General features: G+C 31.4%; 4 protein-coding genes across 5 annotated transcripts in view; 1 reads left to right on the forward strand and 3 right to left on the reverse strand.

Moving 5' to 3' along the window:
• Positions 1–5: 5 nt before the first annotated feature.
• LOC109603215 (ammonium transporter AmtB) lies at positions 6–1672 on the reverse strand. 2 transcript variants are annotated; one of them, XM_049966842.1, is made up of 4 exons: positions 1572–1672; positions 1294–1518; positions 859–1215; positions 6–788 (listed from the first exon to the last, which is right to left on the reverse strand). In XM_049966842.1, the coding sequence occupies exons 2-4, from the start codon at positions 1502–1504 to the stop codon at positions 61–63; spliced, it is 1296 nt and encodes a 431-aa protein (XP_049822799.1). In that variant the 5' UTR covers positions 1505–1518; positions 1572–1672; the 3' UTR covers positions 6–60. The 2 variants fall into 2 exon arrangements, with proteins under 2 accessions (XP_049822799.1, XP_049822798.1); XM_049966841.1 differs by having other exon boundaries at positions 1294–1672.
• Positions 1673–3244: 1572 nt separating this feature from the next.
• Positions 3245–5022, reverse strand: LOC126265415 (ammonium transporter AmtB-like). The gene is made up of 4 exons (XM_049966840.1): positions 4857–5022; positions 4585–4809; positions 4150–4506; positions 3245–4079 (listed from the first exon to the last, which is right to left on the reverse strand). Exons 1-4 carry the CDS (start codon positions 4945–4947, stop codon positions 3352–3354), a joined length of 1401 nt encoding a protein of 466 aa, XP_049822797.1. The 5' UTR covers positions 4948–5022; the 3' UTR covers positions 3245–3351.
• Positions 5022–22152, reverse strand: part of LOC109603214 (calcium uniporter protein, mitochondrial) — a 98177-nt gene continuing 81046 nt past the window's right edge. Inside the window, exons 3-6 of the mRNA XM_049966843.1 lie at positions 19104–19407; positions 15573–15705; positions 7193–7396; positions 5022–7142 (exon numbers count right to left, since the gene is read on the reverse strand). Of these exons, the coding sequence (XP_049822800.1) occupies positions 6861–7142; positions 7193–7396; positions 15573–15705; positions 19104–19407 (923 nt within the window). The 3' untranslated portion in view covers positions 5022–6860. The remainder of the gene's footprint in view (positions 7143–7192; positions 7397–15572; positions 15706–19103; positions 19408–22152) is intronic.
• LOC109607196 (general transcription factor IIF subunit 2-like) lies at positions 10398–11291 on the forward strand. The gene has a single exon (XM_020023715.2). The coding sequence runs from the start codon at positions 10431–10433 to the stop codon at positions 11223–11225; it is 795 nt and encodes a 264-aa protein (XP_019879274.1). The 5' UTR covers positions 10398–10430; the 3' UTR covers positions 11226–11291.

Raw genomic sequence — 22152 nt, forward strand, 5'->3', positions numbered from 1 at the left:
ACAAATAACATATCACAATAATTTTATTTAGGTAATTATTTTTAACAAGTTCAAAAAAATTCAAACTAAAGGTTCCACTTCGATACTTTCCATGGGCTTAAAAGGCGAGTTATGCTGAATTATTCTCAAAATAGTAGCCGGCTCCAAATATCGCCGTCTTCTTCTAGAAAGGCTGAATAGTCTCTTGTAACATTTCCTTTTTAATATCTTGTTAGCGTTGACGGCCAACAAATGGTGGCGTTCTTCAGATTCACCTCTAAGAAGTTTGAAACAAGACAGCAGGGAAAAAGTTACTAACATTGTAACTGATACTAATATGAATGTAAATAGCCAAGCCAAAAATTGGTATAATACATGACTTTCATGCCCAATGTTCCAACCAAAATCTTGTGCGCAAAATATTCCTGTGCACAAATTTCCGAAAGAACCACAAACTAGATGAATGGCTACGACGCTGCAATTATCCTCATAGGACAATTCGTGGAGACTAAATATGGTGATGAAATATAAAATGGCGGAGACAGCTGTTATAAAGGTCGTGTGTTGTGGTGTAAATTGATCAACACCGCCTGAAACTGTTATTACGCCAGCATAAACGCTTTGTAATGTTCGTACGAAGGTCCAATAGGTGAATATTTGCCGATGGTACACCACAGCATGACATATCAACACAACAAAAAGGGACATTCCTATTGCTAGAATATTATTCACGGCTATGAGGGCAATTAATTCGCTCTCGAACAAGGGATTGATGTAAAGGATATTGGGCATTTCAAATGCTATTGTACCTGTAATATAAATAAAACATAGAATAAGTTGTTGTTCCTTTTGAATTCCCAGATTACTCTTCACGCTTACCTACAGTAACAAAAGTGTATCCAAGAACAGCTCTGCCAGTAGATTCCAGTCCAACGGATAAAGGGTCTAGATTTCGCAGTACTATCAATCTTCTTCCCAGAAAAAACAGTCCAATCGAACTAATCAGTGCTGCTGGCAAATGTATACTGATTAAACCACCGAAGTCACGTACGGCGTATGACATTTTCCCCCAAGAGATCTCGAAGTAAATTCCGTCGCCACTCCAAGTTCCGAACATCACAAGTGGTTGAAAAATTCCTGCGTATAATGTGCAGCAGACTATTAGCGCAAATAGGTGCAAACGGCCTGAGAGGCTCGCACATATTATGCCGGTACCCATAAGTGCAGCAAGGAGCCCTATAAAATGACTAGTTTGTAGTATTTATCTCACAGTTAATGAACAAACACTAGTATCAAATTAAGCTTTTATCCAACCTTGCGCCGTCTCCGGAATAAAACGAACATCAGCGCTCCACCACGATCCTGAGGATGGAGATTGAGTGACATACTCAATGGCGGTAGTCACTGGAACCCCAATAATGATGAATGCTAAAATTGCAGTTGCTATGGCTATTGTGTTTTTTACTAGAATCATAAGAACACTGTGAACTGGAACACAGGCTGCCTCAATCATAATGAAACCCATCCGGAAGAATATTACTGAAATGTATAATTAAAGGTGCGAACCTTAGAAGGGACTTAACCCACCAAACAAAGATTTGATCAAGGTATTTTCTGTTCCACCAGTATCAGTGATCTGGTATGTTCCATTTAAGACGAGGTCATACACCAACATTATCACGGACGTGTTGAATCAAAAATTGATTTAAAATGTCAATTTGTGACGTTGATGTTAAATAAAACTCACAGTTTGGCAATAAATGTATATTTATAATATAGTTAAATATTCCTGGTGACTTTTATGTATTTACAAATAATTTACAAGATTCTAAATAAGTAAAATTTACAAGTATCTAAAATAAATTACTAAAAATTAATAAATAGATTTTTTAACATAAAAATTATCCTCTGCTAACGTCTAATTTAACCAGTTCTTCCAATTTATCTAGTTAAAAATAGAAATTAGTAAATAAATTCAATATTTATGAATGAAATTTAAAATCATTGTTATTGAAGTAATTGTTGAATATTTATTGATTTCTCTCTGACAATTGAAATGTGAATCGTGTGCTGTTAATCAAATCAAAGTACAATCAAAAACACCCTGTGTAAAGTAACAATTATTGACACTTTAATGAACATATGAGTAATAATAAAATGGTCACAATTTATAATTTAACGATGATACTTTAATGTCCTAGATTATTGTTAAACAATTTTTTCATATATTTCTATATAATAATATTTAATGAGTATAAATTTTAAAAAACACCACGTAGTGAACGTTGTTCAATTTTTGAATTAAATATATAAAATTGTCTCTAGAATCGAAATTCAATTATGCTTAAAATTACCAACAATAATATATCAATTAAAAATTTAAATAATACAGGAACGTATTTAGGACGAATTTAGTGTTTATTAACGTTAATGATTAAAAAGCAGAAGCGTCATTTCAATAAATTTTGGTACAAATAATAAGTACATATTGGATTGGTGGCGCATTCACCATTTTTAACAACAGTTGTAAAAATGGTGGATGCGAAACAAAAAACTTAATTAAAATATTCAAATAAATTAGGATAAAATATTTGAAAACATAATATTAATTGTCTTTTAGATGTAGTTGTAATTATACAATTTGTTTGGGCATTCACGATGTTTAAACATATATTAAACACCAAAATCATATTTTTTTATAGTTTTTTAAAGGTTACTTTACTGATTAATTAAAAAAAATTAAATAGTACCTGTTAAAAATGGATCTAACAGTGGATAAAATAAATTACTATTAATATAATCAACATATTCTTAGAGTTGGTTTAATAGTAATTAATTATTGGATTTGTTGCGCATTCGCCATTTTTAACAACAGTTGTAAAAATGGTGGATGCGAAACAAAAACCTTAAGTAAAATATTCAAATGAATTAGGATAATATATTTGAAAACATAATATTGATTGCCTTTTGAATGTAGTTGTAATTATACAATTTGTTTGCGCATTCACGATGTTTAAACATTTATTAAACATCAAAATCATATTTTTTATAGTATTTTAAAGGTTACTTTACTGATTAATTAAAAAAATTTAAATGGTAACTGTTAACTGGATCTAACAGTGGATAAAATAAAATACTTTTAATATAATCAACTTATTCTTAGAATTTGTTTAATAGTAATTAATTACATATTTGTCGGATGCATATTTTAGTACACAGGTAGGGGATCACCGGGTTGCATATCTCAAATTATAATTGAAGATTAATTTTTTACTTCCATGTTATACCATTAAATAAATATGTAACTAAGGAACAAATAACATATTACAATAATTATATTTAAGTAATTATTTTTAACAAGTTCAAATAATTTCAAACTAAAGGTTCCACTTCGATACTTTCCATGGGCTTAAAAGGCGAGTTATGCTGAATTATTCTCAAAATAGTAGCCGGCTCCAAATATCGCGGTCTTCTTCTAGTAAGGGCGAACAGTCTCTTGTAACATTTCCTTTTTAATATCTTGTTAGCGTTGACGGACAACGAATGATGGCGTTCTTCAGCTTCACCTCTAAGAATTTTGAAACAAGACAGCAGGAAAAAAGTTGCCAACGTTATAACTGTTACTGATATAAATGCAAATAGCCAAGCCAAAAATTGGTACAATACATGAGTTTCATGCCCAATGTTCCAACCATAATCTTGTGCGAAAAATATACCTGTGCACAAATTTCCGAAAAAACCACAAACTAGATGAATGGCTACAACGTTGCAGTTATCCTCATAGGACAATTCGTGGAGACTAAATATGGTGATGAAAAATAAAATGGAGGAGATGGCTGCTATGAAGCATGTGTGTAATGGTGAAAATTGATCAACACCGCCTGAAACTGTTATGACGCCAGCATAAGCGCTTTGCAATGTTCGTACGAAGGTCCAATAGGTGAATATTTGCCTATTGTACACCACAGCATGACATAACAACACAACAAAAAGGGACACTCCAATTGCTATAAGATTATTCACTGCTATAAGGGCAATTAATTCGCTCTCGAACAAGGGATTGATGTAAAGGATATTGGGCATCTCAAACGCTATTGTACCTGTAATACAAACAAAATATAGAATAAATTGTTGTTTCTTTTGAATTCCCAGATTACTCTTCAGGCATACCTACAATAACAAAAGTATATCCAAGAACAGCTCTGCCAGTAGATTCCAATCCAACTGATAAAGGGTCTAGACCTCGAAGTACTATCAATCTTCTTCCCAGAAAAAATAAACCAATCGTGCTAATCACTGCAGCTGGCAGATGTATACTGATTAAACCACCGAAGTCGCGTACAGTGTAAGACATGTCTCCCAGAGGGATTTCGAAATACAATGCGTCACCACTCCAAGTTCCCAACATCACAATTGGTTGAAAAAACCCTGCATATAATATGCAGCAGATTATTAGGGCAAATATGTGCAAACGGCCTGAGAGACTAGCACTTATTATGCCGGTACCCATAAGTGCACCAAGGAGTCCTATAAAATGGCTGGTTAGTAATATTTATCTCACAGTTAATGGACAAACACCGTTATCAAATTAAGCTTTTATCTAACCTTGCACTGTTTCTGGAATAAAACGAATATCAGTGCTCATCCAAGGTCCTTGGGATTGAGATTGTGTGACATACTCCACGGCAGTAGTCACTGGAACCCCAATAAATATGGATGCTAAAATTGCAGTTGCTATGGCTATTGTGTTTTTTATCAGGATCATAAGAACACTGTGAACTGGAACACAGGCTGCCTCAATCATAATGAAACCCATCCGGAAGAATATTACTGAAATATATAATTAGAGGTGCGAACCTTAGAAGGGCTTAACCCACCAAACAAAGATTTCGTCAAGGTATTCTCTGTGCCACCAGCATCAGTGATCTGATATGTTCCATTTAAGACAATATCGTATATCAACACCATAATCCCTTAATGTGTTGAATCAAGAATTGTTTTAAATTGTCAATTTGTGACGTTGATGTTAAATAAAACTCACATTTTGGCAACAAATGTATATTTATAATATAGTTAAATATTCCTGATGACTTTTATGTATTTACAAACAATTTACAAGATTCTAAATAAGTAAAATTTACAAGTATCTAAAATAAATTACTAAAATTCAACAAACCGATTTTTTAACATAAGAATTATCGACTGCTAACGTCTAATTTGACTAGTTCCTTCGATTTAGCAGTTAAAAATAGAAGTTAGTAAACAAACTCAACATTCACAAATCAAATTTTAAAATCATTGTTATTGAAGTAGGAAATAATTAAGGATAAACAAAATTAAGTAAGTAATTAATAAATAATTTTATATGTCGCAACTTTTTATAAAATCGATAAAGTTTAGAAACGCTTGGATTAAATAGTACAAATGTTTAAATTCATTAAAATTCGTAGATGTAGAATATTTATTGATTGCACTCTGACAATTCAAATGTGGAAGAATCGTGTGCCTTTAATCAGATCAAAGTACAATCAAAAACAGCCTGTGTAAGTAAGGTAGCAATTATTGGCACTCTAATGAACGTATGGAAAATAATGAAATGGTCACAATTCATAATAATAATGGTGATACATTAAAGTCCTAAATGATCTAGAGATCAAGCTATTATGAATTGGACCCAACGTTTTGGGAAAGGATTTTTAAATTACAATCATTAGTAGTTTAAAAATCGTGAAAACAAATATCCATTTATAAAACGCAATCGATTGCCTCTAAAAAAAGTACAAACACGCGCATCAACCATGTTCATTTCTTAATTAATTGTAGAAAGCTCATCTAAAATATGTACAATCTATTATAATAGAAGGTGTGGCTTTCAATTAAGACTTTTTGAAGCCTAAGAGAACGTGCAGAGATGATTGTATACCACATGAGAAGAATATATTCTATGAACAGCTTAAATCACAGCGACTTGTGCATTATTACTTGCCTGAATGCGGAAAGTGTGCAGGAAATTAAATTGAAAAAAGTAGCACCATGAATTTCGTCTAAACTACTACAAATGGTAAATCGTGACTGATTTAAAAATTTTAAAGTGTGATTCGATTGGAGTTGAAACATCCAAATAACCCTTCAATATATTATATAATTTAAACACAAGAATTGTGAATTAATTAAGTTTATTTGAATGATTTCGTCCGAACCACTTATTATTATTATTATTAATTAAACAATGTTTTTATACATTTCTATATAATAATATTTAATGAGCACAAATTTTAAAAAACACCACGTGGTGAACATTGTTCAATTTTTGAATTAAATATATAAAATTGTTTTAAGAAACCCAATTATGCCTAAAATTTCCAACAATAATATATCAATTTAGAATTTAGATAATACAGGAAAGCATTTAGGACGGATTTAGTGTTTAATAATGTCAATGATTGAAAAGCGGAAGCGTCATATCAATAAATTTTGGTACAAATAACATGTGTGATAAGTCGGATGCGGTTTCAGTGCACACGTAGGGGAATCACCGGGTCGCAGTAGGAACTAAAAAATAGTCTATGGTGCACGAAAAAACAGCTCCGTAATCGTACTTAAGTCTAATTTGAGCTTGAATCACTTATATAACATTCCGACGCGACACAACATAAATGCGGCGAATGTTAGAACAAATCCTTTGTTTCCTTTATAATACGATCTGTCTACGCTAGTTACTTCCTTTGTTATCCACATCAGTGGATGTGGATGTGTCGGTGTTTATTTACAATTTACAATCTCAGAACCAGACCGATATGTTGAAATAGCTGTTCTAATATTCGCACGAACGCACTCGCTCAATTCTTTAACCTAAACAATAAATAATGGACTAAATTTAATCATTTCTTTGTGCACTCCTTCGCGGAGCTCTCACTGGCTTTTTTGGCATCTGGTTCTGGGGCGTCCGCCTTGAGGGCGGCGGCCGCCATGGGACCGGGAGATTCGTTCTTGGGCGGCAAGTGGAAGCCACGCTTTTTCCTCAACTTTCTGAGGTCCAGGTCGACCTTGCTGATCTGGTCCCGCAGGAGGTTGTACTGGTTCAGGTCGAGGCCCAGCTTCTTCGCCTTCTTGTGAATGGTGAGGAGGTGCTGGCGATTTTTTACGTCAGCCAGAATGTACTCCTGAAAGCAACAAATTAGAGAAGGGTATGGAGGATGGGTTGAATAAGTACCTCTTTGGTAAGTACGAAATATGCGTAGGCCGCCATGGCAGTGCCGTAGGTGACGAAGTAAGTGACGGGTTCCATTATGTCCCAGGAGTATTCCCACCACGTCAGACGGGCGAGGATGCCGAATTGAACGGACATGAGGCCCAGACCTGCCCAAGCCAACCAGTTACCCCGTCGCTGGGCCACCATTTCCAGCTCCAACTTTTTCTGAAACAAAAACACATTTACTTTTTGTTTTGCCTTCCTGTTCAATCAAACTCTGTAGTCTTAATTAAACTATTGAGGAGGCAATTCCCAATTTGTGTTACATTAACCAATCGTTGCTCCTTTTTATCTGTTTTCACTGGAGAATCAATAGTACTCAACGCTAATAGACCCGTAAAATTTAAATATTTCAAGACCTCATTAGTGAAACGTCTGTGAACATTATCCTTCGTAAAACTACTTTGTTAATTGCACCAATTTAATGTTAATGCCTTTAAAAATCAGTAGATAGTTTATAATTACAAATTAACGTAGGAAAATGAACAAACAACAGTTTAGTTTAGTTTAGCAGATAATTTAATTATTTAATTCTTCTGTAATACAACAACAGAATTCCTTCAGCCTTCAGAAACACTAATAAGAACATTTTAACAGTTTCGTAAATGAGTTTTCGACGTAATTTAAAGAGCATGGTAAACATTATCTTCCTTTACTGAAACATCGTCAATTTTCAATCTTTGTTGTATTAAATTTTGCCCAGGGTACCTTATGCCTTTTTAAACTATAATCGATGCCATTTGAGACGTACGCTCACGCTAATAGACCTCTAAATAAACATGAATATTTCAGAGCCTCGTTAGTGTACTCTTTGTAAACCTCTTTGGAATATTAAATATTAATGTGGTGCTATTTCGTAACATTATATTATTTTTTATAATTTTGTGTTAACACAAAAGGAAAACAGAGGGTAAGAGGATCTATTGTTTCAACCCTCTCGCCTCATAAATCACTCATTTTTAAGATACGCCCATAATTTTCTTGGCACTTTAACAGTCTCGTTAGAAATATATATCTTGTCATTTTATATTAACGACTTCATCAATCTTAAATGTAGTTAATAACATCAAAATTTTCGCTTTAGTTCTAATGCACTCCTAATTGAGATTTAAATAAACCTGCATTATTCAAAATCTCGTTACTGGCTTCGGGTTTTTATGTACTTCCTTCGTCCTGCTGTTGATAAATCCAATTTTACGACGCATCTTTACGATGACTTTATTCAGGACAATGTGAGGTAATTTTTGGAATTATCTCCCTTAGTTTGTGTACTTGTTAATAACACAAATCCACGTCGGATGTGATGATGGATGGTTCTTGTATGCGGATGATTCAAATGCGCAGAACAGAGCTGCACTGAAATGGAATTTAATTTAATTTAAACTTATGTTTAGAAATAGTCATAAAAATGTGCTGATGTGAAACAATGTGTCTTTGTTAAAGTTTGTTGAAAAGAGTGACTCTCATTTTAAAATATAAAGTGACTGGTATTTTTTGGATTTAGATTTCATTGTGGCCATTCATTAATATGCCACGAATGTCGACTTATTTAATCAATAAATTTTTAATCTTGCTAATTCTTTTATAAAGGGTATTAAAAGAGGATTTTATAATTTCATCAGCAGTTTATTAAACTATTGTTGAAAGTTTTTTGTGTACCAGTAATCCTTAAAAATAATACAAATTATAAAATATTAATAAATAATATACTTATATTTATATCCATATATAAATGATTAAAAAATATATATTTTTATCATCTTATAAACATAAAATTTGGCTCTTAAAAGGTATATAATTACTTTAAAAAAGGAGAATTTATATTGTACAAATTTTTAATATTTCTAATTTTAATAAATTATTGTTGAAAGTTTTTCTGTGTTTCAGACAACATTAAAAATAATACAAAATTTAAAATATTTATAGAAAGAAAGTAGAATCTTTTAAATTTTATTTAGTATTTGTTGAAATTTTTATATTCATATATAAATTATAAAAAAATATATATTTTTATTATTTTACAAACATAAAATCTTTCACTTAAGTGGTATATAATTATTTTAAAAAAGATGATTTTATATTGTACACATTTTTAATATTTTTAATAATAATAAACTATTGTTGAAAGTTATTTATTTATATATACAATTTCTTTGCGCATTCACGATATTTAAACATTTATAAAATATCAAAATCATATTTTTTATAGTATTTTAAAGGTTACTTTACTGATTAATTAAAAAAATTAAATAGTACCTGAAAAAAATGGATCTTATTATTATTATTATTCTTAGAATTTGTTTAATAGTACTTAATTATTGGATTGATTGCGCATTCGCCATTTTTAACAACAGTTGTAAAAATGGTGGATGCGAAACAAAAAACTTAATTAAAATATTCAAATGAATTAGGATAAGATATTTGAAAACATAAAATTAATTGCCTTTTGGATGTAGTTGTAATTATACAATTTGTTTGCGCATTCACGATGTTTAAATATTTATTAAACATCAAAAACATGTTTTTTATGGTATTTTAGAGGTTACTTTACTGATTAATTAAAAAAATTTAAATAGTACCTGTTAAAAATGGATCTAACAGTGGATAAAATAAATTACAACAAATGATAAAATAAATTACTTTTAATATTCTTAGAATTTGTGTAATAGTAATTAATTACGATTTATCAAAGGCGAATTAATATATTTAATGTTGCAGATGTGTAAGTGGATGATAAAATTTTAAATTTTATAAATTGAATTCGGATGCATTTAATCGGTTTTATTGAATTTCAATTGAAGTTACAATTTTATTTATGAAATCAAACTCTTATGGAAATGTACATGACGTGATAAACAAATAAATTTTTGTTAATTTTTGTTTTTTATGAGTTTTTGAATGTAAAAGAAAAGATATTGTGGCAGATTATCGGTTATATGTATATCCTAAAACTTATCTTGTAGAAAACTTTTGGGTCTATATATTTCCTAAGTTAAAGTTTGACCACCTTAAACTAATTTTATAGTCCAATAACTTTTATTTAAAACTTACCTCTTTTTTATTATTTTATTAAACGTCAGAATGTATAAAGTCAGAAGATTTAAAATATTTATGTCTATGAATAAATTGATTAAATCACATAACCTAAATTTGTCAATACGTCACTGCTCCCACAGAAAAGTGATCTAGCACCAGTAGAATGTCGGAAAAAGAACCCAAAGACTCAAACAGCCACAACGTGGACTTGAGAAAGCTGGTACGCAACGCCTGGCTCGTAAAAATACCGAAATTCGTAGCCCAAAAATGGGAAGAGGCTCCCATCGGCTCAGAAGTGGCCAGACTCAGAATCACATCGCCACCCAAGGAGGTATTTCTCGAATTATCCCCGCGTGTAATGAACGTAAACCCCGAAAAACCGCCTGAAGTCCCGATGAATTACGTGGTGGACATCACACCGGTCGAAAAGGAGAAGATAATCGTGTTTTCCGAAGACGTGCCCTATCAGGGGATTACACCGGTCGGGCCTCTTAACATGGAGATGGAGTGCAACATCATCCAGCGTCTGTCGTGCAGGCCGAACCCCAAGGACATGTACAAGAAGGTCATATCGAACGTCAAAACGGCATCCCTGTCCAGCAACAAGGTGCAGATACTGGACAGGGCTGTGACCAAGTTCAAGCCGGTATCCGACCACCAAAACAACATAGACTACAACAGGTGGAAGAAGACAGAGGGCAGGAGGGTGCGTGAAGACAAAGACGTCGTCCTGCAAATGCTGTTCAAGGTCTTCGAGAACCACCAGTACTACAACATCAAGGACTTGGTAAGAATCACTAAGCAGCCGATAGGCTACCTCAAGGAGATCCTCAAGGAGTACTGCGTCTACAACATGAAGACTCCCCACAAGTACATGTGGGAGTTGAAACCTGAATACAGACACTACACCCCAGAAGCTGCTGCTGACAATGACGAGTATTCTGAAGTTGAAGACTGATTATTTATTTAATGTTCACTTTACTGTTTCTTAGTTATAAATAAATAAATTTAATATTTCAATATTAAATATTTTATTAATTCAATTTATTACGAAGTGGATTATTTAAGTTGACCCCATTCTGGCGCATCAAATGCGGTGGAAAATGGACGAAAAGGTCCTAAAAACGGGACGGTGTCCCGATTACGTGAGACCACGTTCCGGTTCTTGTGACGAGGTCCGGAAATAGGTCGCGAAATACCACTTACGGTCGAAATATCACGTCTCGCCGTGACCGGACGTACACCTGTTAAATACCAAAGGGTTGTGGAACATCATTTGCACATTCACGACGTTCGGCAGTGATCAGACCACGATTGTGGACGTGACAATCAATAAAATTAATGCGTTAACCACTAAATGACCGTAAAACACGTCAGGCGAGGTAAAAAAAATCACATGTGGCAAAGGCGTGTCTTTTGATTAGTTACGCAGTGCGAAGCTATTGATCTGACGGCCAACTAATATAATAATTAAACGCACCTTCCTAATTATGAGATGTACCGTTATTACTTTAATGGCCAGAGTTTGTTTAGAGTACAATGTAAATAAAAATTTATGTCAATAAACGGACAATTTCCAGTAAATGCCCTTTGTAATTTTGCAGTTATTTGCACATAATTAGGAAAATTCTTTGTTAATTTAATATCTGAGTCTATAAAATACTAGAGGCGCCATCTGTCAATCAGAGGATTAACTACGTTCTACAGTTTTCTACGTTATTTACATCCTACCTCAAGGAACTAAATACATGGTTGTTGGGAGGCACTATTTTTATTATTTATTACGTCTATTTTATTTAAGTTAGTAACAAAAACAAGTTATATTTACATAATAAATACAGACATTTAAGTTAAGTGTAAATCGATGTTCAAAGATCCAACACAAAGGGCATTAAGATAAACCCTTTTCACCGAGACTTCCTTGTTGCTCCGGCACAATGACGCCCATAAATAAACCAATTTATGTCAGTGGCCTAAAAAATAATACAAAAAACTTCACACCATTCACTGCAAATATGTTGCCAAAAAAGCACGAAATTAATGTACCGTACTGTAAAATTAAAATAACAAAGTGTTTGTTACCTTTTTTTTTTTTAAAAAAAAAGCGGATCGTTAATATGGAAATGGTGTTTGCGTGTATTCGGAAAGTTTTAATATTTATACTTTAATGTCGGATTCGTGTGGGAGTTTTGTGTATTTTTTGCTTGAACGAAAGTTTCTGTCCGGAAAATAGACGGGTACGTTTCGGCCGTGGACGTATTATTTATCTTCGAGGCTCCTTACAATTTTCCATTGGGCCACATAAATTGCATTCCGGACAGTCAAACAGGTTCCAGAACATATTTCAATTTGTTGGCAGTTGTTTAATCGGATAGAACCAGAAACAATGTAGAAATAATTGAGTAATTATATGAACTGTTTACTACTGTGCATTTATTGCCGAGTTTTCTATCATCGCAGTAATTTCCTGAACATCACCGGGTGTTGAAATCTAAACAAAATGTGCAATGGGTTTTGAAACGATGACAGGAGCTTTCTGCGAAACTAATATTTGTTGTGTTTTAAGCATTTTATTTATGTTACTGTTTTAATATTGTTGTTTTTGTTTAATTTATCCAACAATTAAAACAATGCATTTGTGCCACGAATGGAAAATTTGAATTTTAATAAATAATCAATCCTGTATAAAACTAATTTACACTTTATGAAACAGTATTGCTCAAAAAATAATTTAATAAATAAATATTGAACCATGATTAAATTTTTTCTTCCTCTTGCTAAGTGAATCACTTTCCTATCAATATGAAACATAAAGAAGATTAAAGTTTCATAAAAAAACTAAGTACGTAGAATTTCCAGTAAATACCATTCAATAAAATTTCAGTAGGGAATTAAAATCGTCACGGTTCATAAAAACGCCCAAATAATCCGCTCTGAAATAAATGAATCTGACGGAGAGTTATTGTAACAGAACGTGAGTTTAAATTCCATGACGGACATGAAATTTTTATCACGAATCCGATGTATTGGAAAGTCAGTGATTCGCGGGGCGTGTAGTACTTGTCTTATGGGAAAATATGAGCCGGAATATCGACACGAAAACTAATTTTAACAAATGGTTCTTAGCTGGAAACACTGCAAAGTTTGTGCACGGGATAAAAGTAATTTTGAGACTGAGCTAACTCATAAAAAATTCTCTACTACATGTGTTTTTAAATCTGTATTTTTAAAATATTTATATTCGCCATCTATAGTATAGGGGATTAACTAAGTTTTACAGTTACCTGTATAATTTACATCCTGAAGTTTAAAAGGCTGGTTTGTTTATTACTTATTATCTATGAATTAATTGATGATAAAAATCATTAAGGCTGGTTCAAAAAATTTTTGTAGCTCATCTAGTCAACATTTTTTTGGATAATAGTTGAACATTTGAACAATTAATGTGATACAAATATGTTTTAGTTAATTAGCGAATTTACACTCTGGTTTAAAATTAAAAGATTCGTTCCTATTAATCAGAGTTTCATATATTAGATCTTGTTTGATCACTACATTCAATTATATTGGTAATTGAATTGAATTGTGGTATAAATATTTATAGAAATCAGTCCTAGACTGGTTTGGATTTGTGGGTTTAAATGCGGCAATCGAACTGTTCAATACGGTTGTCTGAACGTGATTTTAAATCGAATTCACTTCTAGCGACAAATTCCAATATTGTATGTTTTATATTGTGATTTGTAAATATAATTAGAAAATGCTCGACTATTTGTGATTGTAATTTAATTTTAAATCTAAATTTTCAAAATATTTACATTCGCCATCTATCGTCTAGGAGTTTAATGAGGTGTTACAGTTACCTGTGTTATTTACATCCTCGATGAAGTTTATAAGGCACCACCATGGTTTGTTTTTTACTTATTATTTATAAATTAATTGATGATATTATTAGAAACGAGGTTTAACATAATAAATACACATATTTAAATGAAGTGTAAATCGATATTTTAGGCTCCAAGGTATGACATATAAATTTCCTTATTTAAATCGTAGGATAAACCACTTTCTTTGAGACTGGGTCAAATACTTTTTGAACCTGATGCGTAGTTTTTGGATACTAATTCAACTATTGAATTTATTAAATGTTGTTTGACCATTGGGATCAATTATGTCGGTAATTGAATAGAATTGTGAACGCAAATATTTATAAAAATCAGTCCCGGAACGGTCTGGATTTGCGGGTTTAAATGCGACAATCGAACCGTTCAATAGAGTTGTCGGAACGTGATTTTAAATTGCATTCACCTCCAACGACAAATTCCAATATTGTATGTTACATGTCACGTTTTGTGAATCTAATTTAGACACAGAACAAAAATAAAACAATTCTATGTACACTTTAAAGAAATCATTAACATGAGCACTTTCAATACAAAGAAGTTGCTGAAATTGGATCAAGGTTTAAGTTTTAATCATTGTATATATTGTGTATATTTTGTACATTCTGTATAGTCTGAATATTTTGTATATTCTGTAGATTCTGGATATTTTGTGTATTCTGTATATTCTATGTATTCTATATATGATGAATAGTCTGTATATTCTGTCTATTATGAATATTCTGAATAGTCTGTATATTCCATGTATTCTGTATATGCTGAATAGTCTGTATATTCTGTTATTTGCATATACTGCATGGTCTGTATATTCTATGTATTCTATATATGCTGAATAGTCTGAATATTCTATATATTCTATGTATTCTGTATATTCTATGTATTCTGTTTATTCTGTATATTCTATGTATTGTGTATATGAATAGTCTATATGTTCTATGTATTCTGCATTCTCTGTGTTTCCTGTCAATTATGTATATTCTAAGTATTTTGTATATGCTGAATAATTTGTATTTTCTATGTATTTTGTACATTCTATGTATTCTGTATATGCTGAATAGTCTGAATATTCTATATATTCTGTGTATTCTGTATATACTGAATAGTCTGTATATTTTATGTATTCTGAGTATTTTGTACATTCTATGTATTCTGTATATGCTAAATAGTCTGTATATTCTATGTATTCTGTATATTTTGTGTATTCCATGTATTCTGTATAAACTGAATAGTCTGTATATTCTATGTATTCTGTGTATTCTGTATGTTCTTTATATTCTGTATGTCCTCTATAGTCTGTATATTCTGTATATTTTGTATATTCTGTGTATTCTGTACACAGGGTGAACCGAATTAGGTCCCATGAAAGCTAAATTTTAACTTCAACTAAAGTGTGTGTTACTTACTTCTTCTAAAGGCAACAGTTCTTGTTGTAACGTTTCTAGTTGTGTGGTCAGTTCAGCTTCTTTAGTGAGGTGGTGCTCCCTGACGTGTAAAGCTTCGTAAAGTTGGCTGACTAAGTTTTTTACATCGCTTAACCTGCAAAACATAAATCAACAATTAATTCCCTTCAATCAACGTCGTCGTAAAAAGGGGAAGTAAACGTGGCAATTTGTAGCAATTTGACTTGTTATCAATCACATTTGCTTGACGGACTGTTTCCCCTTGGAACGAATTTCTTATTTACGGTTTTGGGGTGGATTCTTGTTTACATATATAAATATAGATTGTTTAATGTTTCTATTATGTATATGAATGGTGTTTTTCACTTCGATGGACGTGTTTTCTTATAAACAGATTGCTTGGTTACATGTTGTGATAGGGGATGATGGACAATTGGAAAACAAGTCTGAAATGTATGGTAAAAGGTGGAATAAAATATATGTTTCAATTTTAATAAATATAAACAGATTTTCTTGTAGCCTAATTCACACATTTTAATAAAGTACACCATTAGTTAACTTCTATAAAGTCTAGTTTAAAATTTTAATTTATTCTTTTGGTGTAGCATTGTATTCCCATTCTCACATAATTAAAAGACCCGACTCAAATTCGCAGAGACATTTTAATTTCGTCCAGACGCCAACAAAATACAATTCTAACTTTTTAAATTGGCCAATTCACAATTTATTTAGAGCTATCAAGTGAAAGCGACAGTTTTTTTTACGTGAGTTCATTAAAAATACACACTTTCAAATAAAACATCAATCCCCGTCGACATTAACGGGGCCGGCAAAACTAAAATTTTTACTTTCCAACCCGCTCACGATTTAAACATATGTGTACGCCGTACGAATAAATTCAAAAGTTTAAAGTGTCCAATATGAAAAATTCACAGTTTCCAGACCAACGAAAAACGTCCGGCGCCCTTGATCCAGTTCGCCCCGTCCGTAATTTATACATCGGCCAATTTCTCTCGCATCTCCGGAATTAAAAGTGCATCCTGGCCCGGAGCCAGGAACTTGCAGGGCGGCCGATTCGGCGTGTGTCATAATTTAAGGTGACTCATCGTGCCGACGAAAATAAGGAAATCTCGGGGAATTACCGGTTTTAATTTGATTGATGCACTCATAAAAATTGCAGGGTGGAACATTTTCTACAACCACCGACAAGATTTGAGAAGAGCAAACATAAAGTTAGAACAGACGTGTCTTTACGAAACGTAATTTAATTCATTTTGGTAATTTAAATGCTAATTTTTCTTTGGTTGATGCAGTACAGAGTGCATGTTTCAAAGAAGATATGCTTTACATTGCTTGTTAAAAAAATTGTTAATTATAAAAAACGTTACAAAGTTAATTCAAATGTCCAAGAGGTCAATATGTTAAAACAGTGAACAAGTGAAAAATCTTTATATTTTATAGTTTTTATATATTTTTTATTTTATCTTGTATATTCTGTATTTTTTGTACATTTTGTTTATTCTGTAATTCCTGTTTATTCTATATAATTTGTATATTTCTGTGCATTCTGCCTATTCTCTGTATTATTATAATATATATGTAAAACAACAAAACATTTTATGTATTCTGTATTTTATGTATATTCTGAGTATTCTGTCTATTTTGTATATTCTGTATACTCTGTATATTATGTATACTGTATATATTCTGTATACTCAGTTTTCAGTATTCTGTTCATTCTGTCTATTCTATATATTTTCTGTATTCTATATATTCCATGTATTGTGTCTATCTATATATTCTGTGTATTCTAGATATTCTCTGTATTCTCTATATTTTGTATATTTAGTATATTCTGACTATTTTGTATATTTTATTTATTCTGTATATTCTGAGTATTCTGTATGTTATTTTCATTCTGTATATTTTGTATATACTGTATTTTCTACGTTTATTCTATATATTCCGTGTTTGTCTATTCTTTGTATTCTGTATATTTGGTATATTCTGTATTTTCTGTATATTCTCTGTATTCTGTATATTCTGTATTTTCAGTGTATTCTATATATTTAACATATTCTATATATAACATATTTTGTATATTTTGTGTATTCTGAATATTCTGTGTATTTTGAATATTCTGTATACTCGGTATATTTTGTGTACTCTATATATTCTGTGCATTCTGTCTATTCTATATATTCTCATATTCTTTATATTCTGAGTATTCTGTATGTTCTCTGTATTCTATATATTTATATATATTTATACTGTATTTTCTATGTATTCTATATATTCAGTATATTCTGTGTATTTTGTGCATTCTGTATATTCATTATTTTATGTATATTCTGTGTATTGTGCCTATTCTTTGTATTCTGTATATTTTATATATTCTGTATTTTCTGGATATTCAGTATATTCTGTGTATTCTGTATATTTTGTATATTCAGTATATCCTGTCTATTTTGTATATTTTATGTATTCTGTCTATTCTTGGTATTCTGAATATTCTGTGTATTCTATATATTCTCTGTATTCTGTATATTCCGAGTATTCTGGATGTTCTCTGTATTCTGTATATACTCTATTTTCTCTGTATTCTATACATTTAACATATTCTGTGTATTCAGTCTATTCTTTGTATTCTGTATATTCTATGTATTCTATATATTTTATATATTCTGTATTTTTAGTATATTCTATATATTTAACATATTCTGTGTATTTTGTTTATTATGTATATTCAGTATTTTATGTATATATTGTGTATTTAGTCTATTCTTTGTGTATTCTGTGTATTCTATATATTCTCTGTATTCTGTATATTTTGTGTAATCTATATATCCTGTATATTCTACAAATCCTGTGTATTCTATGTAATCTGTATATTCTGTGTATTCTATTTATTCTGTATATTTTGTGTATTCTGCATATTCAGTATTTCTGTATATTCTATATTTTTGTATAGCCTATATTATTCATATTTTTTTATATTTTGTTTATATTATATATGTAAAACAAGAACAATAGTCTATATGTTATTTTTTTATATTTTATTTTATATTATATATGTTAAACAATAACAACAAATATTAAGAAGTTAATTTAAATATTAAAGATGTTAATTAATAAAAAAATTAATTACATTATTTATTTTAACAAAAACAAAATTAAACCTCAGAAACATATTTAAGAGAAGGTTTCTCAAGAAACACGTAAAAATGTATAAATAATCACACCAACTAAATTTTTATATAAACTATGTTTTATAATATCTTTCAATTTTACGAATTTTTAGAATTTTTAATAAATAATAGCTTTTTTAATAAGGTTAATAAGAAAAACTTTGTCCTCTTTGTAAGACACTCTATAACAGTGGCAGCCAAACATTAATTAACTTATTATCTTGGTGCAAGAAAACTCGCTGGAGCTTTACGTTCCAACTATAAAAGCGGCAAGTAAGCTTAATCATTTCCCACTTAAAACTTCCAAGATGATCCCGAGGCGAAAATATTCATCAAACCGTCTTACCTCTGCACTTCCTCGCCGGTTAGCCGTTCCTGCTTCGGCGTGTTGACGTTGTACGAACAGTCGTTGATGATCAGCCTGAAATCGTCGTCGAGCAGACTCTCGATCGTGTTCGAAGACGCTATCCTCGTACCGTCCCTGGCCTTGATCACCACCCGATCTATGCCCTTGTCTTCGTTGCGCAGCATGTGGAGGAAGTCGCCGACCGTGTTCGAGATCGGTTTGAGGGTGAAACGGCACCGCTCCCTGCGGCTGGGCAGCGGCACCGTCACCTGGGGCAGCCCCTTGTGGTACTCGACCGTCACCTCTGTAACAAAACAATAATTTAACAAACCGGTACAGCACAACGGGAGAGAATGTTGCCGGTTTTTGGCACCTTAATTAATCGCTTGTCTTAATTAGACATTAAGTAAAACGAGATGCGAGGTGCGTGTCGGGTGATGGTATTACACGTCAACTAGACTGAAACGGAGCAAGTATGTCAAATTACAATTAATTCCACTTTTTATAATCCATTTCATTAGATGGTTATAACTGCAGCAACGTTAATGTTATGAATTAATTTCATTGTTATTAATGTATTTGGCGGTTTATTAACGGCAATTAAAAAAATATTGTCGATAGTGTTTTCTCACGATCAAAAGTCTCAGTAATTGTTACTATTGGTTACTTTTACGATATGTTTTTTAAGAATTGCATAATTTTCTTTGGTATATTGTAACAAAGAGAAAATATAGAATTAGTTATAGACAGATGTTAGATAGTGCCCAATTTTTTAAGTAAAATCCGCAATTAACGTTGATCCCATTAGCCATAATCCAAGCAATTTATTATAACATTTATTTTGTGAGAAACTGTGCACGTATGGAAGTGAAGAAAGTGTCCATGTGACGAATTACAAGTAATATATTGAAATTATTATAATTTATTAATAACATAAGGAAATTAATTGATTTATTTTAGACATTAGGTGAAAGAAAGTTTGTACTTTAATCTAACTATTCAGTTAATTATTTTCGTACGAATTTGATTTAGGAGCTTGAAAATCTGTCAATCTCCCACTCAATTCAAAACCAATTAAAACAGCAAATGCAAATTCGGTGTTTAAATGCATTAGAATGTGTTGAAATCCGATTATTAAACTGACAATTGCATATTATTACATGTGACGTACATTATCTTTGACTGTTGGATATTCTGCCAGATTTATCTTGTGAATAATGTGAATAATAATTGGATTGAATTGATCTTGTCACATGTTTAATAGTAACAATCAGCTAGAGAGACGATAGGATAGATAATAAGTCATACAAAACCTTTCAGAGGGTTAAATTGTTTGTCCATAATTATTTTAGCATCGTGAGTTTTAGTCTGAGAATTAAAATTAATCGAGTTTGTTCCTCTTTCTGTTTTGTTTGGAACAAATCCATTTGAACACATTATTATTTATAAGGGATAATGATGCTTGTTTCTTTGGGGTGGTTTTATTGTGTTGCATTCGTTATTACCCCTTTACAACAGTTTATTCACCCTATAATAAATGTTATCAGATAAAATGTTATATAGTATTCAATTCTTCTTAGTTAAAGCCCTAAATTGGGGTTGATTCCATTACTCATAAGTTTGGCAATGACAGACAGTTCACGAGTGAAATAAGGGAAGAAACTTGAAAAATATATATGATGTATTAGATATATACAAGAATATTAATTGATTTTTTAATCAATGAGGATCATTTTTGAAGTACATGTTTAAAAGGTTGATTAATTCTTTCCAATTTGAGAGGAACAATCTACTAGTCCTTTTATTACTCAATTCCAACAGCAATTCTAAGTTGTAATAAATTAAACTCGACGTTTAAATACATTTAAATTTATAGAAATCAGATTATTAAACTGTCAGATCCACATAAGAGAGCTGATAATTTTGGTTATAGCCTGTTCGACCAGATTTATCTTGTAAATTAACTCACAAGTGATTTAGGGAAGTAATTGCATTGATTTGATGTAATCATATGTTTAATGGTAACAATTAGTCAGAGAGGCAACTAATACAAGATAGTTTATGTACCAATAAGTCATACAATATGGTCCAGTAGGTCAAACATTTTGCCCATCTCTAATATGGCATCATACGTTTTAGACTTTGAATTAAAACTAATCAAAGCATGTTCCATTGTATATTTCTCTTTCGCAGTTGTCTGGAACAAATCCAATTCGACACATTATTATTTCTAAGATATTATAGTGTTTATTTCTTTGGAGTGGTTTTTATTACTGTGCCTACACTTCATTACTCTTCCATTAAAAGTTTATTCAGCCTATAATAGATGTTATTATCAGATAAGATGTTAGATAGTATCCAATTCTTTTTAGTTAAAACCCTAAATTGGAGTTGATTCCATTACTCATAAGCCAAGTAATTAATTTATTCATGACTGTTTGACCATGACATGCAGTTCATGAGTGGAAAAAGGGAAGAAACTTGAAAACTATATATGATGATTATATTGTATTAGATTCACAAGGGTATTAATTGATTTTTTAATGCATCTGATGCGGATAATATTTGAAGAAAATATTTTAAAATACTGGTTTAATTAATTCTTTCCAATTTGAGAGGAACAATCTACTAGTCCTTTTATTACTCAATTCAAACTGTAATTCTAAGTGATAGTAAATTAAACTTGACGTTTAAATGCATTTAAATTTATAGAAATCAGATTATTAAACTGTCAGAACTACGTAAGAGAGTAGATAATTGTGACCATTGATTGTCCGACCAGATTTATCTTGTAAGTTAACTCCTGAGTGATTTAGGGTAGTAATTGCATTGATTTGGTCTTGTCATATATTTAATAGTTACAATTAGTCAGAGAGGCAATTAGTACAAGATAATGTAAGTTCCAATAAGTCATACAATATCGTTCAGTAGGTCAAACTTTTTGTCCATTTTTAATATGGCATCGTAAGTTTCAGCCTGTGAATTAAAGTATGTTCCATTTTATATTTTCCATTCGCAGTTGTCTGGAACAAATCCAAATGAACACACT

The sequence above is a fragment of the Aethina tumida genome, chromosome 4 (genome assembly GCF_024364675.1).
Source record: "Aethina tumida isolate Nest 87 chromosome 4, icAetTumi1.1, whole genome shotgun sequence".
NCBI lineage: Eukaryota > Metazoa > Arthropoda > Insecta > Coleoptera > Nitidulidae > Aethina > Aethina tumida.

Excerpts from the sequence above, each read along its gene's own strand:
- LOC109603215 (XM_049966842.1), bottom strand. The coding sequence starts at position 1,504 with ATGGGTTTCATTATGATTGAGGCAGCCTGTGTTCCAGTTCACAGTGTT. Across the intron at positions 1,216-1,293 it reads TATTCCGGAGACGGCGCAAG|GGCTCCTTGCTGCACTTATG; the intron begins GTTGGATAAAAG and ends GTCATTTTATAG. Across the intron at positions 789-858 it reads ATACACTTTTGTTACTGTAG|GTACAATAGCATTTGAAATG; the intron begins GTAAGCGTGAAG and ends TTTATATTACAG.
- LOC126265415 (XM_049966840.1), bottom strand. The coding sequence starts at position 4,947 with ATGGTGTTGATATACGATATTGTCTTAAATGGAACATATCAGATCACT. Across the intron at positions 4,507-4,584 it reads TATTCCAGAAACAGTGCAAG|GACTCCTTGGTGCACTTATG; the intron begins GTTAGATAAAAG and ends GCCATTTTATAG. Across the intron at positions 4,080-4,149 it reads ATATACTTTTGTTATTGTAG|GTACAATAGCGTTTGAGATG; the intron begins GTATGCCTGAAG and ends TTTGTATTACAG.
- LOC109607196 (XM_020023715.2), top strand. The coding sequence starts at position 10,431 with ATGTCGGAAAAAGAACCCAAAGACTCAAACAGCCACAACGTGGACTTG.